The sequence below is a fragment of the Amphiura filiformis genome, chromosome 18 (assembly GCF_039555335.1).
Source record: "Amphiura filiformis chromosome 18, Afil_fr2py, whole genome shotgun sequence".
Taxonomy (NCBI): Eukaryota; Metazoa; Echinodermata; class Ophiuroidea; order Amphilepidida; family Amphiuridae; genus Amphiura; species Amphiura filiformis.
Window position 1 is genome coordinate 60,527,456 of NC_092645.1, and position 23,755 is coordinate 60,551,210.

At 36.5% G+C, this 23,755-nt stretch overlaps 2 protein-coding genes across 7 annotated transcripts in view; one reads left to right on the forward strand and one right to left on the reverse strand.

The window, feature by feature from the left end:
- LOC140138889 (uncharacterized) overlaps positions 1 to 23,755 on the reverse strand; it is a 241,675-nt gene that overhangs the window by 99,450 nt on the left and 118,470 nt on the right. For 2 of the 6 annotated variants that reach the window (XM_072160674.1, XM_072160673.1), the window contains exon 2: positions 10,691 to 10,733. The exons of 3 other annotated variants lie outside the window; for them this stretch is intronic. The gene's annotated coding sequence lies outside the window, so the exon portion shown is untranslated. Of the gene's footprint in view, positions 1 to 10,690; positions 10,734 to 23,755 lie in introns of those variants that run through there. One more of the 6 variants, XM_072160667.1, reaches the window with a different exon arrangement.
- Positions 17,843 to 20,289, forward strand: LOC140139270 (uncharacterized). Its single transcript, XM_072161051.1, has 2 exons — positions 17,843 to 18,727; positions 20,236 to 20,289. The coding sequence occupies exons 1-2, from the start codon at positions 17,843 to 17,845 to the stop codon at positions 20,287 to 20,289; spliced, it is 939 nt and encodes a 312-aa protein (XP_072017152.1).

Here is a 23,755-nt window from a genome sequence, read left to right on the forward strand (position 1 = left end):
AGAACAATGGTGTTCTTTTAGTTTGAACACTGATGTTCTGAAATATTTTAGAACACTTATTACACATGTGTGTCATGTGTTCAACTGTATCTTATGAACACGTTTCAGGTGTTCACACTAGTGTTCTCGAAATAAGTTGAACACGTGTCATGTGTTAAAAAACCGTTACATTAATGAACGTGTTCCATGTGTTCTGGCCAATTTACAGTGTAGATACCCTCCACAAAAACATCACAATATATTGGTCTTGCAATAATACATGTTTGTACAGCCGAAATCACATTAATATCAGTAATATAGTTGCTCAAACTCCAATTAATGTATTTGTGGAGGGTGTTTGCCTTTTGTTTGTTACTTAACTTTTATATTAATATGATTATTGATATAAAATACAAATGTTATATTATTTGGCTACATATCCCATGGTGGGTCTTAACGAATTCCTGTATGTGTTAAGATTTGTGGATTTTTGCAGGGTGTAGCGCACTATAGATCTTTTTATATCATCCGCCTTGAAATTCGGTATCAAGTGAAAGTATCAAATGCTGTAAACTGACCCATATCTGTATGAAATTCAAGCATCCCTGGCAATGTCACTCAAGTCACTCAAAGCTTTTTCACGCGTCAATGTTTGTTGATTCTCTGAGTAAATACACAGAAGGTGGAAATCTAAGATGTTTTCTTGCGATTAGGTTCATTTCCCATACCTATTTTGTTATTTTTTTTACAGAAATAGAATCAAATTAACACAGATACTGCAACGTATTTGGGTTGATCTTTGAGAAAATGAATTATCACATTACCCTGTCCAATGATCATGTAACCCTAATTACCATGATTACGAGCCCCTTGGTATTGCATTTGCTGAAATATCGTTTTTGCAATATCAATTTCATAAGATTGATTTGGCAATCTAGTTTTATCCCCATGCTGATTTTTACAATAGTTCCAGGAACACGGAGATGTTTTCTTCTTTCAACCTAATACCCGGTGGATACAAGTTACATTTACATTCTTTGGTTTGATTGTAAAGTTGTGGTATATTCTGAACCTTTTCTGAAAGACCACAAGATAAGATATAGTATTATTACGTGGAGGTAAATGTTTACCACTATTCCATAGTAAACTTTTTTTCTTTGGTTTGATTGCATAAGTAAATAGATTTGTGGTATATTCAAAAGCTTTTGTAAAGACCACAAGATAAGGTGTATTGTTATCACATGGTACTATGTTCTGGGTACAGCATCCCCTGTTAACCGTGGAGAATACTGGATATTTTTGCATTGTAAACATGGAATGATGTCGGCTCCTGTGCCAAATGACGCCCAAAATGTAGCGCCTGTTAATGTAATGCAACGTAAGTCACGTGACTACAGCAAGAATGATATTATTCACACTATGCTTTTATTGTCTGTTACGTGTTTAAAGTCTTTAAGATCTTTGATTTTTTTGCAAATAATTGTGCAACACGAATATTAAGGGGAGCCGGATTGAACCCTATGTTATACTATATTGACCGTCATATAAACACAACACATAAAGAAAGTCCGCACTTATGGACCCGTCCTGCACCAAAACCTGATCGTGTTATGAAAATTTGACTGATAAGGTCGTGTGCAGAATCATATTAGCTCCAATTTGATACCAAAGCTGCAACCACACACTCTATATTGACAAAGATTGATACCAGTATATGAAATTTGGTCCATTTTCAAAAGTTGCAAATCAACACGATGCACGCGGTCGAAAATACTTAGCGTGATCAAGCTTGCTTGCTCGCGATGGGCCCGGTTTATTCAATTGTTCATTTAAGGGATGTGCCTATAGGAATGAAAGACCAAACAAACATATTCTTGTTTATGCCGTAATATTGTAGTCTTTCAACCCTTTCACAACTTCAGCTGTGCAACTTACAAAAATTCCCGCTGAAAAGTGGTTCTTTTAATTTTAGAAAATAAATGAAAATTCGCTCTGGACTTTTAGTACTGATTATACTGTAGTCGATCACAGACTATTTTGTATTGATCATACTATAGACTATTGTGACGTCATTGCCAGACAGTTTGTCTGTATTATGGCTATTGTTCCTTGTCTGGAAATATGTTCGGGCTTTATGTTATGTTCAGGGGCCGTGTTTTTAAAACTCCCGCCTCATCACAATAAGGCATAGGACAGTGTACTGATCGCATTGAGTTCAGTCAAGCATATATTCCAGACCAATCCCTTTTCGCCTCATTAAATATGTGTCACATTAGGTCAGGGACGCTATTTATAATAGTTTAAATCCTTTATTAGAGGTACGTCAATAGATAAAAGAGAGGCATTGAATTGAATCAACACAGGTGTTGCTCTAGATATGATCATCAAATCTCCCATAGCAGATTTCACACAGGAGGCGGCTCTTGCTCATTCATAGCGCTCAAAATTCCATATTGTAATAATATTGGTGATTACAATCTTAGCAGCGGATAGGTGTGCGCCGTGTTCGGCTGCAACCGGCCTAGTTGATTCATAGCGCTATATAAATCTAACATGAATTTAATTTTGTATATATATTTTCAGGGCCGGATTTACCTTTTTTGGGGCCCTGGGCCAGGCCAAAATTCGGAGGCCCCCAAACACACCGTGGGGAAGGCATGTGCACTCAAGTGACCAAGTTTTGGTTTACAAATAAGGGGCCTACAATAAGATGGGTTTTACTAAGACATTTGCGCAAGAAGCGCGAGAACCATTTCGATTTCAGACAATTTTAGCCCAAAATGAAGGTGAATTTTGTTATAATTAAAAGGCCAGTGGGCGCGAAGCGCGTAAAATTTGAGATGTTAGCATATTTTGGTGCAAAATATGGTGTATTCGGGCTAAAAAGAAACATGCACATGCCAAATTGGGGCCCCCAGATTTCGGGGGCCCTGGGCCCTGGGCCCTGGGCCCTGGTCCATCTGACCCAATGGTAAATCCGGCCCTGCATATTTTATAAATATTTTTTGTTAACATTATCTAATGTGGTGCTTAGGACTACTACATGTGGAACCGATGCGAAAGGCCGGGTCTGCAAAATAATGATCAGTGCATGATGGCTGTAGAGATTTAGCTTCATCATGTCCATGTTCAGTGTAATCAAATGAAATACTAGGCATATATAGCTGGATATCATAAAATCGTGGAAAATGGTATCGCCTATCGCAAACCACCAAATCTGTCGTAGGTTTGAATTGCCAATATAAAAACCGTGAATTTAGTGTCACACATCTACGACTTGGTTTGAAATAAGGCGAGCCTGACGCCAGCTGACGCCATTAACAGTTTTGGGAATATAGCACACCGTTCGGTGTGAAAACTTGTGCTAAAATGTAATTAAATAACTAAAATCGGATTACTGGAATAATACCAAACAGCAACGGACATTGAGTAAGGACTACGTGAGAAGTTTGGGGTAAGTAAAACATTTCCTTGTTATTAAAAACAGCCAAAAAGCTGTCCAAAATTGCACAAGGCGATATATCTCGAAACTAAATTTTGAGAGGGCCTACGCTGATTCTTTTAATTCTAGTTTAAAATCTATCCGTCACCTGCAGTCTGATATGGTATATATGGTCTCATCCAATTCTTGGGAACTAATGTGGAAGGTATTTTGGTTAAAAAACCCGATACTGTTAAAAATATCGGTATTTATGCAAGCGACATTTCTATCGTGTAAAATGCATTGAAAATTGTCGGCTAAAGAGTGTACAAATAAAAATCGCGAACAGTAATATCAACAATAACTATCTACATTCCAAGCGGAAACGCTTTTCAAAAACATACAACCTTTTTTCGGGCAATCGCTGAATCCGAAATATGCAATTCTAGGCCATCTGTAAAAAAGTGCGTGAGCGTTTGTGACTATGAACTTGGGTCCCCGAAACAAATGTTTATATTGGTGTCAGGCCTTTCAAATTGATACAATAAGTAGCCCCCAAATAATGGCTTTCATTTTAACCGTTATTTGTTAAACTGCGATTTTTACTTTTTTAGAAATCAAAGAACGTATCAAAAAAAAACTTTTTGTAGATCGCTTAAAAATGGTCCCATCCCTTAAAACACATGGATTGTTACAATGCTTTTCTGATGAATACTACTTACCAGGGCATGATGCGATCGAAATGACCTAGCGGTTGTTTCTGGATATGTCAATGGTCGCACTCTGCAATTCACCTCTACATGTCTGCGTGGTCCATTTTTGATTTGCAATTTTTACTTTTACAAATGTACCAAATTTCATATACTGGTATCAATCTCTGTCAATTTAGAGTGTTTGGTTACATAAGTGCGGACATTCTTTTTTGTGTTGTGTTAATATGATATTATGTATGGTACTATTGCAGTCGATAATGATGATTGTAAAATTGATATCCTCTGTCCAAAATAAGGACAATTGGGAAATTCTGGGGTAAATTCAGATATTTGGTATTTGATTTATTGTGAAATGTTTATTGAAAATCCTCGCAATAAACTCTGTATAGAGAAAAAATTCAGACGGATTGCTTCTCCGCATATTTCATTTTGAATTATTATACGTTTTGGCAAGTATATCCACGTTATAGATGACAGGGTTAGAATCGCACCTACAAGCTATTGACACAAGAGATTTGAGTAAATGTTTTCAAACTAATGTTTTAACAAGAGTATTTCAGAGAACTTACGAGGCTTCGATTCAGTCCTGTGGATTCAAGTTAGAAACATGCGTCAATCACTGGGGTCAATAGCGTTGTTTTGCGTTAACATGATTATTTCATAGTGATCGCAAAACCCATCAAAAGCATCCAAATAAAGTTGCCTTTGTGAGTAAAACGCGACATGTCAAATCAATATAATAAGGGAATGACAATATCGGCTAAAGGACTAAGATTGATTGTTTGGGAATTGAAAGATTATTTTACTCATTTTACTCATTGTCGTGTGCAATAGAAAAGTCAATTTGTCTTTGATTGATGGCATAATTAATATTGAAATAAAAAAAACCTGCAATTTTTTCATCGATAACGCATCACTATAGAATCGTACAACTTTAAAACTAAAGTCGACATTTTATTCCTTCATCATCGTATTCATAGAATCGATTCACAGTGATCCTAATGTATTGTGAAATACGTTGCTCCACGATGGCGGCTTGGGGCAATATAAATTTCAAAAAGATGCGATAAAAATGCCAACTTCACCAGTTTACTGTAATATTAAATAGGTAGGGACGGCGTTGGCGGGGGACCTGGAGGAGACAATAGTTTTTAAAAATAGTATTTCAGCATGACAAAGAATGGTGCAATGAGATTTAAAAGGTGCTGGTTTTCTATACGTGTTCTATATGCTTTATCGTATGTACTGTTCAGCCTTTTACGTAATTACGTAAGTCACATATTTTGACATGCCTTACTTAGATCAATTGATTCTTCTCCCTCCTCAACACCACAATATCAATGGCATATCTTATGTAGCAAATGTATTGTAACATATGATATTTGTAAATACTTACATATGAGCTGAATTAGAAGCTGTTTTAGTATGATATTAGTATGATATATTATCAAGAGTTATTTTTCAAATACTGCTCTGTATCTACTAATTACAGATAAATGTTGTGTTTACTTTAAGAGCATCAAGTCTTATTAACCTGTCAAAATATGAATCATGTGTTCTAGAGCATTAGTTGAAAACTACATAGTACAATAAATTGTGTAAATTATGTAACTCTCACAATTTCTTGATAAAGCACTCGACACGCGCAAACATGTAATTCATCTGTGCTTTAATGAATAATTTCCCAAATATCTTAAAAATAGGACTTCAACTGTTTCAAACCACCCCCGCAAGTTCCCATAACGTTGAATATTTAATTAATTTTGCATGAATTGTACTTTTACCCAACACTCTCTCTTCGTACTATATATGTGTTAAAAATTGTTTTAAATACTTTGAAGACAGCACTCTAAAAAACACTACCGACATAAAAACGAGGAATTGAGTTTGATTTCAAAGTCATATTCCTACATGTATTATTTGTTCTTTTATTGTATATATAATTCAGATGATAGTGAAAAGTACGTGAAATATCATCCAAGTTGTTACTAATTCAGGCATTCGAGGCAATATCCATCATTAATAATTGGTAGTGTCTTTCACTTTAATTACCAGAGCTGAATGATACAATATTAATATGAACATGAAGTAAAAGCGGATATTCTAATGTTTTGATTACACATACTAATTTCCGTTGGTTTATCTCAACCAAAGGAAAGGATATCAAAAAAAAATCGCTACATGTAAAATGGTTTAGTTTTCTGATTTTCATCAACAATAGTTAAAGGATAACCATATCGGTTTAGAAAATGGATCGTCTTCACACTTGCATACAATTTCAAATGTATCTTTGTGAGAAAACGAGAACATTTGCAGCGTAAATGTGAATAATTAGCACCATTAGCAAGCCAATACCTTTTTACGCGTGAATTGCATTAATTCACATGGTGTTTCTCTATTCACAAACACTCCCATAGAAAAATATCTTAACATCAACCCGCATTGACATAACAAAATTAAACACTGGAGACATTATCAAGCTCTTACGTTTCATCCTCACTACCATGTATTTCAGCTATCTTGGACAACTAACTAACTCTTGATACTAATATCATACTAACAACTTCTAATTCAGCTCATATGTAAGAAGCCACCATGACAGCACCACTAGATTTGAAGCCAAATTATTCATAGTTATTCATAGGTATTCATAGTTCATAGTTATCGGAGGAGATATTTTGATGATCTTTTGGAGATTCAGAAAGATACTACTCTTAAGCTTACATAGTTACATAACACCTTAACACCATCGATCCGACGGGCGGCATTAAGTTTACCCACGAGGAAGAAGACCAGGGGAAAATCCCTTTTCTTGATACCTTAATTGTTCGTAATGAGGATGGATCGGTAAAAATGCTTGTTTCAAGTCTCATCACCCTCTCCACCAGAGGTTTGGTGTAATTAGAACCCTCGTGGACAGAAAGGAGTGACGGAAGAAGTTGACAAAAGTGAAGAGGAACGAAAGATCAAGAACGCGTTAATGGAATGTGGTTACCCTAAGTGGGCGTTTGACAGATGGAAGCGAAAACCAAAGAACCAAAAAAGTCAAAGAAAACCGACGAAACTCCTTAAAAAGGCATGGTTGTTATCCCCTATGTCGAAGGACTGTATGAACAACTCCAGAGGCTTTTCAAAAACATTAAATCTCAACAGCTATGCGACCAACCAACACACTCAAAAGCATACTAGTGCATCCCAAAGATAAGAAAGACATCTTTGAAACCAGCGGTATATGAAATCCCCTCCAAAGGCTGTGATAAGTCGTATGTTGTTGAAACAGGAAAGCAATTCGACATCTGGTTAAAAGAACATCAAAAAGATTCGGAAGCGGTAAAAGATGCAAAGTTCACCAGGGAGTGCAAATAGAAAAGCGTCAGCATTCGAACAACATATATAAGTCGGCGATCACAGATCACGTCGCGCAAGAAAATCATGTCATTAACTGGGAGGAGCCAGTATATTAGACAAAGACTCAAACGCCGCATCAAGAAGAATCAGAGAAACAATTCAGATCCACAAGAAGGGGGCCAAAGGAATCAATTGCTAAAACAAACATTGATCCCGAGGAATGAGATTGCATCCAAACACCGCGGGATAAGCAGTGGACCAGATCATTTGTGATCAAGCCATCAGCCTGGATGGCGAAAGCTCAAGTTAGTGAGTAAATAATTTTTGGATTTGTCAAACAAAAATCAAATTAATTGATTAATTCTGCTTTGTAAACCGTTTTGTTATATGAACATGATGAATGAATCTAAAACTGTACGAGTGCACCTTTAATCACAGCTTTGAAGAGAAAAGATGCAACTCTTTTCTCAAAAACGTACTTATGTTGTCAAAAGCAATACAACAACATATTATTATGAATTAGTCTGCAGAGGGAGTTTTAGCCTTTTGCAGGAGGGTCGTTAACAGCATTTTATTTCCAAAACAAGTTAGTGGTCTTGCTTGCTGTAGCTGCCTCGTGTTTTTACCCAACGCAAGTCGTATTCTCTCGTTAAAAATAACAGCAACAACAAGTAGCTCATTTCATACCCCAGTTATCTATAGATAATTGAAAATGTGCCACCGTATTTAAGGGAAGGGGTATGAACGTTTGGACAGTATATATTGTGGGACATTAGAGCATTATCAGATATATCGAATTGTATTTCTGAATACGAAGAATGGTTTTCTGATATCAAATAATTTTGATTTTGAAATTCGCAATGTAATACACATTTTATGGCAAATCATTAAAATTGATATTTTAATATTTAACAGTACTCGAAGTAAACTTAATAAATCTGTTGATTTTTACTTAAAGTGTATGAAAGTGGGATGAAAAAGAAGACAAAAAATTAAAAATTTTGACCTTTTGTATTGAAGATATGGATTTTTTCCCCAAAACACCAAAACAAATTAGGTCTTTTTGGGGAAAAAATCCATATCTTCGATATGAAAGGTCAACATTTTCAATTGATCGTCGGCTTTTCCTCCCAGCTACATACACTTTAAGACTATATCATTAAATTTATAAAATTTACTTCGAGGACTAGCTGTTATATCTCCAAAATGTGAAAAATATCAAATTTTAATAATTTGTCATAAAATTTGTATTATATCGTGAATTTCATAAATGAAAATTATTTGATATCAGAAAGGCATTCTTCGTATTCAGAATGCAATTCGATAGGTCTGATGTGCTCTCATGTCCCACAAAAATGCTGTCGAAACGCTCAAAACGCTCATTCCAGTTCCCTTAATGGTATACGAGGTATTGTTTTCATTATCTGAATCAATATATTATTGAAAAATAACACTTTGGTGTTTTGCAAAAGTTCATTCTACAAATCATATACTTTGAACACTTGCTTAATGTATTGTTGTTAATGAGTTATGTACGTTTTACAAAAGTGTTGTTGTTTCAGCTTTCTTTACAACATAACTCAAGAACCACAGGACCTACACAAGTATATCTGTGATATTTGAATTCTTCTACACGCTCCCTATGAATTGAGCAATGCAATTTTTGCTAAAGCTCACTACCATTCGCAAGATGCTGTGAACTACTTTTTTCTGCTGCTTTGACCAACAATACACCGTATACTCTTCAGCATATCGGCTGTTTTATACTCGAAAGGAATCGCAATGTATTAATTTAAACCTACTTTACGGCAACTATTAATGATACGATATTCTTCAACTGCTACCACGATATGAATTGATTGACCAAGTGCGATGTATTGGATTTCCGACGAGGATAAAAATAGCAAAATACGCATTCAAGTACAGGATATCATTGAATATAAATTGCTGTCATGAAAGTCATGAAATGGAATCTTGAATCCTAGACGGATATCGTAAGTAAATCCAGCAATTTTGTTTTATGTTGTCTCTATCAAAATTACATGAAGCTACTAAATATCCACAGAATACCAAAAAATCAATCTATATTATTTATATTCTTATGATGCATTCACGTGATAATGGTCAAGGGAATTATCCGATGTTATCATGATGTTACCTAATTCCCCACCTATTTACGGGAACAAGTTGTCAATTAGAAATTGATGTATAAAAAGCATAAAAAGCCTATGTAGAAAAATGCAATTTTTTTGTGGCCAAAACTTTCATAAACCCGCCCACTTGGTACATAACTAATTTGTGGATTATAGGGGGATTTTACATTTTGGGGACCCAGTATGATGCGCAGTATAGTCACATGTCCCTTTATACATTTTTTTTTACGCAAAAGTATTTATTTGAAAAAAAAAATACGTCTCGGCTCTTTCCGGAAATGTAATAATAATAATAATACCAACACTTATATAGCGCTATTACAAATTCAAAGAATATGAACATAGCGCTGTACACAAAAAGAAGAGGAAAACAATAACAACAAAATCTTATGAGGTGAACAAATGAGTCTTTAGATGGCTCTTGAAACTGCTGACAGTGGGACATGACCGCAACCACCCGGTGATTCCAAGGGATGACAAGACGAGTAGTGTCTGTAGCAGAGCGTAGTCCTGGTCTAGCAGATTGGTAAATGGTAATGCAGTCTGTGAGGTGTGAAGGAGCTTGATCATTAAGCGACTTGAAAATGTACAAAAGTGTCTTGAAGGCGATTCTATCTTTAACTGGGAGCCAATGAAGACTAGCGAGAAGAGGAGTTGTGGAATGACGGCGAGCAACTTGAAAATGCAATTTATTCTTTGCCAAAACTTTCATAAACCCGCCCACTTGGTACATAACTAATCAGTCTATATTCCAAACATTAAAACAATAGAATTGTTCGAGTAGTTTATGGATTATAGGGGGATTTTACATTTTGGGGACCCAGTATGATGCGCAGTATAGTCACATGTCCCTTTATACATTTTTTTACGCAAAAGTATTTATTTGAAAAAAAATACGACTCGGCTCTTTCTGGAAATGTAATCGAGGTTTCTTAGCCTGTTTATCAAATTCTCGTTATTTATTTTATTCTACCAACCATTTTATAAGTCATAGAAACCGATTTTGTATGGCGTGCGTAAGTATTGGTACTGCGGTGTGATCTCAAATAAACTAATATTATGCATATTGTACTCACCAGTAGCCTGACTTCGTCCCAAGAAATCCTCAAGAGTAATGTACTGCAAAAAGAATAGAAACGGATCTTATAATAAATATTTCATATTCTAGCTGTTCTATTATGGTATCAGCGACCTAAGGCCAAAAATGTTTGCTTTTCCATTGATCACTTTCAGAATTTGGGTCGGTCGGTCGGGAATATTTTTTCAGGTACCAAAAGTATAATGCGATGTATCGTAATCGTCCGACTATATCCCACGTTAGATTCAAAGTCACACCCCAGATTTTTTTTTGGATTTTGATTGTCCCTGGACCTAAAGCTGAATGCTGGGATCATTGACTTTGCCATAAAAATAATAATAATAACATGATTTCAAAATTCATTGATTTATATCCATTATAAAATCAATAATAGACTATTATATGACATGAATACAAATTATAACTACACATTGCAGACACTAAATGTAATTTAGTTATTGGTACGTTAGACTGGTTCTATTTTGGAAAAATCGCGTTCCTAGGCAAGTTTGCGTTAAAAGTTGGCAACCAGCTTATTTTGGTTAATTTGGATATACTGACCACTTTCAAACATGTCAAATTATTCGTCTGGCCCCATGGATCCCAAAAATGTAATGTTTGTGCATATAGTGTACCCGTACAAAAGATGACCACCGGCCCCCTCCTCGTTTCTCTGAGGGGAGGGGTCTTAAATGGTACAGAACATAGAGTATTCATTTATGCATTACGTTGCACTATATAAGGGAGCTCAATAATGACCCCTACCTCCGATATGTGAGGAGGAGGCCGGGAGATCATCTTTTGTGCGGTTTCATTAATGACTTTCCCCACCCCGGGGATACATTGGGGGCATCTTATACCACTAATGTGACGTATAGACCCAAACAAACATCACGTGTGTCTCGGTCCCAGCCGGTTTGTGTTCCTCCGTCACTTAAACAAAACGTCTGGCGACAACCCCGAAATGATGATTGCTGATTGATTCAGGGTTGGTTAATGAATTTCCAAATAAAAAGGTTTTCAATTGGCTGTTGAATTAGGGCGTGACTCGTGGAAGTGACACAAACTTCGTACTTTGTAGATACCGCAAACGCAAAATGTACGCTAGCTTACAGCCACTGAGGCGCCAATCGTCTGATATCGCCTTTCATGTCAGCGACTCGCAACGCGTACTCGCATACATTGTGTTGATTAATACGGTTCAGCCAATCAGGAAAGACATAGTATGAGGTTGTCGCCAGACGGTTTGTTTAGTGACAAAGGAGCACAAATCGGCTGGGACCGAGACTAACATCACGTACACGAACCCATCTCAATATGTGACTTGATCTCGACCGTGGTGACGTTTGAATAATGGCTTCAAAATCGAAATTTTGGCCTCCATTTCTTAGGGAGCAAGTGATGTAATAAAATAACAAGTGCAATTATCAATAATATTTTCATCATATCCTATTTTTTCAAAAATGATGATAAATCCATCTGATATTTTAATTCATTTGAAGAGTGTATTAACACCATGCGACTTAATTACTTCACACCTAGTGACTATAAATTTCGATCTATATTGAATGATAAGCTTCTATGAGAGAACATAGAGTAGGTTAATTCCATTATGAAAGTTTTTCACGCCATGAAACTTCTTCCATTACTCGTTTCTTTTCTTCGTACGCAGAATTGTATGTTAAAGAAGTAAAGGTAATATGGATAATATCAAATTAACTTTGAAGCGAGTTCATTTGCTGTTGAATTAAGTGTGATTGTAGATATGCGCTTCATAATGTAAATACTATTCAAAGTACCAAGTTCTTTGATTGATATCATTATCATGTACGTTATTGATTATCAAAGGACGTATGTGGAATTATTTCCTCCTTCAGATTGGTAAGTACTAATCAAACATCTCTTTTCCTTAGTTTGTCATATTTGTGGTGTGATCAAGCAAAATCAATCTGAAGTTTCCTATATGATTGCATCAATCATTTGTAAAGCTTCATTTTGCAGGAAATCCTATCGAAATTGAAAATTAGTTTCAAAGATATGAACAGTTGAAGTGGAGGTTTGGAAATGAGTCTAATACTAGAACTCAGACTTCATCAGGCAATTGACCAGCTGGACTGGTCAAGTGATAGACGGCTAGGTATCGTCTTCATGGCCCGGTCCCACGCATGAGATAAGTTAAAGCGGAGTCCCCCTCTCTTTTTTAGAGATGGCTGCTCAATACGTTCCCAGATGGCTTCTTTGATGCCTCTCTTCGACTTCCTCATTCTTAATTGAGTGTCCTGTATCCTTTAGGTGAAGGTACACGGCAGAGTTGTGCACTTCGTGGGTATTGGGTCTTCTGTGTGACCAATACGGGTTTTTAAAGCCTGTTTGGTCTTACCAACATAAGCGGCGGAGCAGTCGGTATCAACACACACCACACGATAAGCTAAGTTCGATGGTTTTTTCCTTAGGCTATTTATCTTTCACATGAACAAGTTTGCCACGAAGTATTAAAGTTCATTGGTTTGAAAGATCAGCTGTATCGCTGACACATCTAACCAATCAGACGCGGATTCTTTACGGCATAAGATCTGCCAAACACTATGCAATACGAACTTTCCTCAGTTCAATATTATCAAGGATAAAGGGAAAGCCTTATCAGATTTAACCAAGGATGATAACATTGTCACAGTTTCAGCTGATAAAGGTTAATGTGTTGTTGTGTTGAATCAAAGTGATTATGATGACAAGTGTAATGATTTGCTCAAGGATAAAAAACTAATTATCTATGCATAAAGTCTGGTGGTTCCAGACGAAATGTCTCAAAATTGCAAAAAAAATAAGTTTCAGTATAATTATATTAATTTCCAAAAACTCTGTTAAAACTACTGAACAGTTGAAGTGTTTCCAAAGCAATAGGCAAAAATAAGTGATCATTTCTGTTGTTTGGCTGTATCGGAAAATCAATATTTCTGACTTCCGACTATTTTTGCTTGATCACATAACATTTCTTTCTTTGCATGCTGTCAGATAACATTAGGCATATATTCTTCGTCATTTTGCTGTGTCGAAGAATGAGAAAATAATCAGAACAGTATGAAACCATCTACCATTATAGAGGCCATGCAGGCAAAAGTGTTGTATTCAACGATTTCGTAGGAAAAAATGGATAAATCATATATCAAAATGTTCAAAAGAGTCTGGAAAATATTTTTGCCATGTTGTCCAGCTCTATTTCATGGTCATATTTTAGCTGAGAAAGGTGGTATGACCAAAGCATGCTTTCAGCATGACACCTGTTGACAACCAATTTCCTCAGATGAAGGTCACTTCCTGGAAAGCTGGACAGAACATGGTAATCTGATGTAACTGATTTCAATCTGGGTTATACATGGCTGTGTGACCAATTGGTATACTGGTAATCTCGGGGAAATGTAAAGAATTCCTTCGGGAAAATTAAAGCTGTCAAGATCAATATTGTTGAAAACCATAACCGCATTATACTCTAGAAAGAAGCTTTAACAGATCTGTAGCATAATTGGTAATTCACTCACGGCTTTATACCATAAATGACTTCTCGATCAAATTGGTATGCGAGAGAATTGCCAAAATGAATACATTTGCAGCAAATGATGTTTAGATACTGGATAGCGTATTTTTAATCTCTAACCATTCTCGGGTGTACAGTCACGCTGCGATTTTAAGCCAATGGTTTGTGCTATTTTACTGAGAAGATGTATCTGTTGAGAGTGATGCCTGAATACTCTGGTATAAATGAAACATGATTTCCATTTTAATATATCTTGTTACCTGAGCTTGTCAATTACATGTCCTTGAAGCCCGTCTAATGTTTCATTGATGCTACTGGTCAAATCCTGGCAACGATATTTGACAAAGATTCAGCAGACGCTCTCCATTTGAATTTGTTTGTTGGTTGCGATGTTTGACTGTTATGGACAACATTGTGTTTTATGTTTCTTTGCCTTTTCCAGATGGTCTTCACACTAGCAGACTGATAGTATTTTCTGGCTGATGGAGTTGATGCTCGGTAGCCACTCATATAATGTGTTTCGACATAACAAGTCTGACGCCTCCAAGTCTGACGTCTGTAGATGAGTTGCCCATTTCACGTCTGACCATAATTCATGGGGGGGGGGGGATGATGTTCTGCTGGATACCAACAATGTTGAAGCCTGCTTCAATGTAGCCCAGAAAATATCCCCGCTGGTCCGCCATAGAGTCAGCAGAAAACACCTGCTCAGCTGCCTTCGATCTATTATTTTGGTACTGTTATGTTTGTAGTTTTTGTGAATATGACCTTATTTTTGTTGTAACAATTCTGCAGAGACTCCGGAGGCTTTAAATAGGGGACGGGGACAATGGCTCCTGGGCCGAGTTATAGGGGCATGGGGCACAATGGTACTTTTCCATAGCCACCAAAGTTATTGGGGCAGGCCACCCAGCCGTGGTTTCGTTTGACGTGTTTGAGTTTTATACAATTTGTTGGACAAAAATTGATGAGACCAATTTTTCACAATTTTGAATTTCCTCAACATGCTCAAGGAAGTTTGCTTTCAGGAAAAGCGACAGCAGGCAGTCACTGGTCATTACAATATTAGACTGCGCTGCATTCTTCTTTTTTTTGATAAATAATTCATACGTTTCCATGCATAAAATCTATGACGAAACACATCACATCTCCAGTGACTGCCCTGCCCAGAAAAAAAGGACTGCGGTAGTTGGATATGAGCTGTGTGACCCACCATATCTTAACACATAGACTCAACCTCTTTCATCTCGAATCTGAGATGAATGTTAATGAAGTAAAAATCAATGTGGGTGGTAAATCTTAACCAATAACAGATAGGCAAGCATACATGTTTATGCATTAGCCCAACCCACTGTGTTCACTGAACCCAACCCACGTGGGGTAGCTCTATCTGGGTCAGGTAAAGTTTTATTCAGATTTCATTTGACAGCTTAACCATCGCATATACGTGCGCGACGTCAAGCGTATAGATTGGACCTTGTGCAAATAATACGCGCTGGACGGCTATTCAAACGGCTTGATTTGTAAAAACCACAGGATATGTGCATAAACAGCCAAGACTGTATTTTTAATGAGGAAACATCATACCCACTATAGAGTGCATAGTTCATTGTATATTCGAAATACAGTAGACCAGTTTTCTCATGGATATCTGAGCTGTTGAATCAGAACAGGAATGATGAGTTTGCCATGGTCAGGTCAGAGAGATTAATTTAGGGAATGATAAATTAAACTGGTCTACTACAGTAGACTATTACAATATATGACTTTGAATGTCGATCATTAATGTTGTGTTTAAAAATCATTAAAATTGTTTCCATTGACGTTTACGTGGTTACACTTCATTAAATAGTGTACAAGTAGTGAGAAACACACGTCTTACTCTTGATTTGTGGCCGTGATCTTTAACAGTCAAATCAGGCTTGACAAGTTAACCTTTATAGCGTTGTATCAGAAAAATAGTTAAGGCATGTTAATGACAAGTGATTTCCATCGTAGTTGTTACTTCAATTAACTACCTAAGAAGACGTATGACATGGGATGTGAGAGAAACGTACGTATATCACTAGTTCATGAGTATTATTATTCAACCAATCAATCAACATCACCATCACATCACTTAAGTGGTATTATTTCGATCTATCTGACTGTCTGAAAATTATTATTATGCGTTGGCTGCTCTTGGTAAAAAGTAAAAATTGTTTGTTTATCTGCTCTCTCTATATATATTTTTGCCAAAATGTATGTCATGCACTATCGCCCATTTGAACAGTATTTGATGAAGTTTTTGTGTATGGATGCATTACCCGTCCTGGAGGTGACAAAGCTGGATTCTCCTCGGTGTTTTTTTTTTTTTAGATTCGAACTAGTGTCCGACTGAAGGAGTGTTTTCCAGATTCGGAAAAGCACAATGGTTTTCAATTTCGGACTAGCGCAATGTTTTTCAGATTCGGACTTGCGGCATGTCGTACTGGTGCAGTGCATTTCAGATTCGGTCGGACTAGCGACATGTCGGACTGGCAGAGTGTATTCTAGATGCGGACTAGTGGCGTGTCAGACTGGTGCAGTGCATTTCAGATTCGGACCAGTGGTGTGTCGGACTAGCGGCGTATCGGACCGACGCCCTGTACCCGAAAAAATGTTACTTTTAAACAAAGTAGAAAATCCTAGACAAAATAGAGCCTCGTCAACGTGGATCACAAACAATCGTTGCACCAACTCAGTATAGACACTTTCTAATCTTATTGTTGACCTCGTCAATTATGTGAATTGAGATGTATGTATTGTGTTAAAAAGTTGCTTTAGTCACCTTCGTCTCATTCCTATTTGTCAGTCGTAAATGTAGCAGATTAAGATGTTGCAACTAAGGTGCCATTTAGGATGTTGATTTTTCTTATTATTCAAGTGTAAAAAAAAAAATGAATCATCTTGGGATACTCCAAGGGTATGAAAATAAAATAGCTGTGATTAGGCCAAAAAATAACATGTTTGTTTCCTTTAGCAGGCTTTTAAGCCTGCTACAGGAAACAAACATGTTATTAAAAAAAAAGTCAAATGCGAAATGCGGTTTTTTATTATTTTTTTTAATCCATGTCTTGAAATGAAAACCCAACACCCCCTCCCCCACCAACACCCCCCCCCCTCCCACACACAAGTTATAGGCATTGTTTCTTCATATTCACGAATATTTATGATCCCCTTTCAAGCGGCAGATTAAAAAGTTATTTAAAAAAATCACAATAGATATTTTCCAATTTTTAAGGAAAACATAGAAATAGTAGTTTCAAAAGTTTAAACTGACTTTCAGCACAAAAATTCACTAACCTTGAATTTTCGATGTGTGACACACATCTTCATCAGAAGAAGTCCTAAGATGTTGTGATGGACTTGCCCTTTTGTTGATCATTGGCAACTTTTGGTCTAATGAGGGCGTTGTATAAGGTTGGCAATTCCAGTCCTTGATCGCGATTTAGGTCTGGCGATTTCTTCTTGATCTGGAGGGCCTCCCGCACTAAACGGGGGTACTCTCTATCATCCTTGGAATCCTTGGAATTTTGCCTCAGTACTACCTACTTTGTTTTCCGAGAACAATTTTATCAACAATGTGGGGGTTGTGCTATGGGCAGTCCGGTCAGTCCGGTTATCGCAAACCTGTACATGGAACATTTTGAGATCACCGCTTTACGCAATTCACCTGTCAAACCTTCCGTGTGGCTTCGTTATGTGGACGATACTTACGTTATCATTCGCGAAACTGATGCGAAAATTTTCACCGAACATATCAACAGTCAGAATTCGCATATCAAATTCACCAGCGAACCGGAAGTGGACGGATTCCTTGCATTTTTGGACACCAAAGTCTTGCGAAATGCCGACGGATCCGTGAGCATCTCCATCTACAGAAAACCTACACATACGGATCAATACCTCCATTTTGATTCACACCATCCCATCGCTCACAAATTAAGTGTCATCAGGACATTATTTCACAGAGCTGAAATAGCGGTGACAGACCCCGAGGAAAGGGTGAAGGAAGTTGAACATATCAAGTCCGCGTTAGGACGTTGTGGTTACCACAATTGGACTTTCGGTTTAGCCAAAGCTAAGGACAAAAGTAAGAACACTCCTGACCCTCCTACTAATGCCAACCAAGTAGAGGGAAAGAAATCGTCGACCTACATCACCCTACCCTTTATAGAGGGGTTGTCACAGAAGCTCCAGCGTATTTTCAAATCCTACGGTGTTGCTACAAGCTTCAGACCGCACAGTACGCTGAGAAAACTATTAGTCGCACCTAAGGATCCCACTCCAACTGAGAAAAAATCAGGTGTGGTCTACGAGATACCCTGCGGCGAATGTACAAGTTCATACATCGGCCAGACAGGTAGACAACTCGGAGATAGACTGAAGGAGCACAAGTCAACTGCCCCCAGCCGCAAACCCTCTGCTGTTGCAGAGCACAAAACAGAGTCTCACCACAACATCGACTGGGAATCCACAAAGGTGTTAGCCAAGGATGATAGAGAGTACCCCCGTTTAGTGCGGGAGGCCCTCCAGATCAAGAAGAAATCGCCAGACCTAAATCGCGATCAAGGACTGGAATTGCCAACCTTATACAACGCCCTCATTAGACCAAAAGTTGCCAATGATCAACAAAAGGGCAAGTCCATCACAACATCTTAGGACTTCTTCTGATGAAGATGTGTGTCACACATCGAAAATTCAAGGTTAGTGAATTTTTGTGCTGAAAGTCAGTTTAAACTTTTGGAAATTGTTTATTACCAGCACGTATGAACTTACATTCGAGTAGAAATAGTAGGTCTATTCTTTTCTTCTCTTAGCATTTATATGCTCACGCAAACGTAAACACAATACTTCAGCTTTCGATGACGAGCACCGGTATTAATTGTTTCCATTTAAAGTGATGACACATTCGTTTTGAACCTTAAATTCAGTCAACAGGGATTAAGGTATTTGAGCTCAGATGGATTGCATCTGAAATTAATCCATTTATATTTTATTTTAATGTCAAAGTCATTTTAGATGGCAGTACGTGTTTAAATCACTTCTTGAAGCTATTGACACATGAGATTTAAATCAATTTTTTAAAACCAACATTTACAAAAACACTTTAGGAGCGGAACTGAATTTGAATTGCGAGAAAGAACTTACGTCAGATTCAATCCGGGGGATTCAGTTTTGGAGCTCTTTCCATCACTGGGGTCAATAACAAGGTAACAAGATAACAAGGTTTCCTTGTCATTTGTTTAATATTTAGAGTAATTTCAACTGCCTAACATACCACTGAAGCGTCAAAATCCTTTCAAATAACAGCTTGTCAAGTGACACGTTTGTGTTTAAGTAAATGTGATAAAGGCAAACTGTTTATAAGATTGATTGGTTTGAAAGATAATTTTAGTCATTGAATAGTAACAATTCTGTGAACTGAAATGGACGATTCAATCAGTTCAAGTATAAATCTGGGTTTGTTACCGAAGCTTTGTGAACAGATTGAAATCATGATTAAATCTTAAACACATTCACTGACTTTTATCATACTTTGTTGTGATATCAATATGGACACGCAACGTATAACTAAACGTGACCGTTTTTAACCTCATCGTCGTAAACAATAGATTTATATTGCGAAATACGTTGCTCCGTGATAGCGGATTGGGGCAATTTGAATATTAAAAACTTGCCATAAACCTCCTCGGTTTGCTGTAATATTAAATTGGTGGGGACATCATGGGCGGGGGCCTGGGGAAGATAGCACATAGGCTGTATGTAATGCGATTCAAACGGTTTTCTATGCGTGTTCTAGATGTTTTATTCAGTTCACTTTTACATGTACGTAATTACGTAAGTCATTACGTAATTACGTAATTACGTGTCGTCTGACGATTGCCTTTTAGGCATGAAACTCAGAGTAACGACTACCTATTCTGGAAGGTCTGTTCTTTGAATTTTTTAATTACGTAAGTCACGTATTTTGACATGCCTTACTTTAGATCAATCGATTCTCCTCCCTCAACACCACACTGTCAATGGCAACTCCTAAGTGACAGATTATATTATATTATATTGATATTAAAATTTAGTTTTACAACATTTCTGCCAAGCTAAACACAGTACCTGCTTTGTTAATTGCTGATAGATACTTTCCTACTTGGAATTTCCTCCAAGAAATAAAACGAGCTTCTTCTATGTCATTTAGCGTGTATATATTGCAATTTTAATAGTTGTAGCCTGACGAATAAGAAACACCATACTCGCATTATCTATATAATATGTTCTATGTTTATGCATACTGAACAGAGTTTTCACTGTGAAGGGCAGAATGTATTGTTTTCCCACGGATCAATTTAAATTTACTTTTGACAATATTATTCACAGTATCGTCTTTTAATAGTGTCATGTCAACACTATGTCATTAAATAGTACAAGCAAATGTTAGTCTTTTCAAATGTTTTGTCTCACATATTAATTAAAGCGCAAATGTGACAAGACATAATGCGCACTCTTGTTTATACGTTTTCCATTCTTTACATTGGTTTTGTTAGTCCGTTAAAACACCGGATATCAATTGTTTAAAAGCACTCCGTAAGGTAGCTTGGAAGACTTTAATTAATTTTGCATAGTTGTACTTTTACACAACAGTTTATGTATAAACTAATATTGCTTTCTGTTCGTATGATGCGCGGACAGATTTACAATAATTTAATGCATTATAAACTCAAACCCTTACCTATATATAATACAATTCATGAAAACGATAAGTGAATTTTTATTTTAGAGTCATATAGCTATGGCGATTGTGTAATTTATCATTCATCCAGGTAGTAATAACAATATGAGATTATAATCTGATCTACTGGACTTACTTTTTAATTTCTGAAAAAAGCTTTGAGGTACTCTAATGAATTTTTATGTCATAATATTGTTTTAATTCTCTACCCATTCTGCTACTATGTGAGTGTGACCTTACTGGTGTACCTTACTATTGACTGTTCTGTTTATAATTAATCAAGAACAGGTTTCGTTGGCTCAAAAGTGCGTAGAAACAAGTGGTTTTGTTTGAACTTAAAGGTCAGGTCTATTGCAAAAACAAGTTTATGTCTATTCGAAGAGAATAATTATTACATTACAAGTTGACACTCGTTGCGTATTTCTCCTGAAGAAAGAGAAATTGTGTGGGTAAATTTCAGGCTCGTACGTGTTCTTCCCTCGTTTGAAGCGAAGTTAATTTTCAAGGCAGCGGGCTATGACGTAAGTAAATGAAGCGGACACTATATCATGCTCTCATTTACTTGTGTGATAAGTTTGACATTAGCAACAATGAGTTGTACTATTATTTACCATAACAATGCTGCATAACAATATGCAGATTATTGTTCTCATTTCGGAAACAAAGCCTACACAGTATTGTTACTATGCGTTTGCTTTGTAATATTTCAACCAACTGAAACTATTGCAATATCGCACAGGGAAATCAGACACATGAGTTTGAGGACTTAACACGGTTTATATGCTAGTCTCGAAGCTCAAATTATTTATTTATTTTTTAGTTCTAATATTTCTCATGATATTGGTATACATATGAATTGTTATATCACAATTTACTAATATATAAAAAAAAAAGAAGCGGCTAATTTTAAATTTATAATTTATTAAATTTGTAATACTTAATTTGGGTTTTTTTCGGTGAACAACAACAGTATACGTTCTGTGCATTGAGAATGTTTGTAATCCCTTCTCGCAAAGCAGGCACAGTCATTTAATGAAGTCAGCGTTTTTCTAGGTCAAATCTGTCTGTTGGAAGGAACTCATCGCTTAAGTTGGTTTTTGCGGAATATCAATTTTAAACGTTTTATTTTCTCAAAAAAGAAGTCATTTTCATTGTCCTCATAATATTAGCTTGCCAATGATATGATGTTGTTTTTGCAATAGACCGTCCCTTTAATGACAAACACTACAACAAATTGTCACAATTTCGAAGGTGCTTTCAATGAAGTTTTCTTTAGTAAAAACGATAGCAGGCAGACAACAAGGTCATAAATATGACTTTGACAATCGATTATTATTGTTGTGTCTAAAAAGCATAAAAAGGGTTTCCAAATAGTGTATGAATAGTGGGAACGTTCGTTTTCCTCTTGATTTGTGGCCATGATCTTACAAACTCAAATCAGGATTGACAAGCTAACCTTTATAGCGACGTATCACAAAAAAGCGTGGTTATTAGAGCTGATTTTCGTTTGCTTGTTACTTCAATTAACTACATAAGAAGACGTATGACCAGAGATGCGAGAGCAAGGTACGTATCACTTGTTTATGAAGTATATAGTTCCACCAATCAATATTATCTTCACATTACTAGTGAGAGTGGCAGAGAGGGTTACAGAGTAAGACAGAGAATATCTTTGACAATAGATATGCCGCTTGCAGTATAAATGGACATAATTAAAAGGGCTTCAATTACCACTAGGCCAATCAAATTTTAAAAAAAAATCACCCAACACTAATTGCAACAGAATCCATTTCACATGTGTCCATCTCCCAGAAGATAACAAAAAAAAACCAAAATCCCCCCAAAATCCAAATAGTGGAACAGTGCCTAATTTGCATAAATCCAAAATAACAATGTATTTCTCTCGTCATAATGATTCAGAAAAAAGTATAGTTTGACCTTCCTCCGACATACATTTCGTTAGTTATAGGGGAAAAGGTCAAATGTCAAAATTTGGACTGGGGGGTGCAAAAAATTAAAAATTCTCAGATTTTGATAAAAAAATGGTCTCATGTTGTTCCGCTTGCAAAAGCAATTAATAAAAAGAATAGTTTGCCATATCTCAGGTGGTTTGTTACCTTGGTAACATGGCAAAGAAGATCAAATTCCATAGAGCCGTATTAACCTATTTTGTGATCCAAATCAATGCAACTTTTCATATTTTGATTTATTTTTGCCAAAGGAACAATTTGAGGATTAAAAACTGGAGCATATTTCCATTGTAAACGACTGTGGACCCAAAATTTTACCTTTGACCTTTTTACCTATAACTCAAGACATGTATGTCGGAGCCTGTTCAAACTATACTTTTTCTATAACCTTATGATGAGAGCAAGACATTGGTGTAGTTGTTAACAAGATTTGACCAACTTTGAAATTTCACCCCTTGCATAAGCGGCCATTTTGGATTTATGCAAATTAGGCGTTGTTCCACTGCTTGGACTTTAGGGGACTTTTGATATTTTCTTTAAAGCCATATTATAACATTTCTGTAAAAATAGATTAGTATTTATTGTCCATAAAATGTTACCTTTTACAGTCAAATATGTTCCCTTTTAATTTTGAGCCGAACAAGTGAGGTAAAGTATAAAAAATTGGAATTTTCTACTAGCGCCCATGCATGTTACTCCCGCGGTTGTAATACGGTACGATCCTCGGGGTGTGTGTGTGTGTATCCCGCACGCCGTGTACATACTGTGCATACGTGTTCGACTAATATTTCCATCGTAATAATAAAAAGCCGG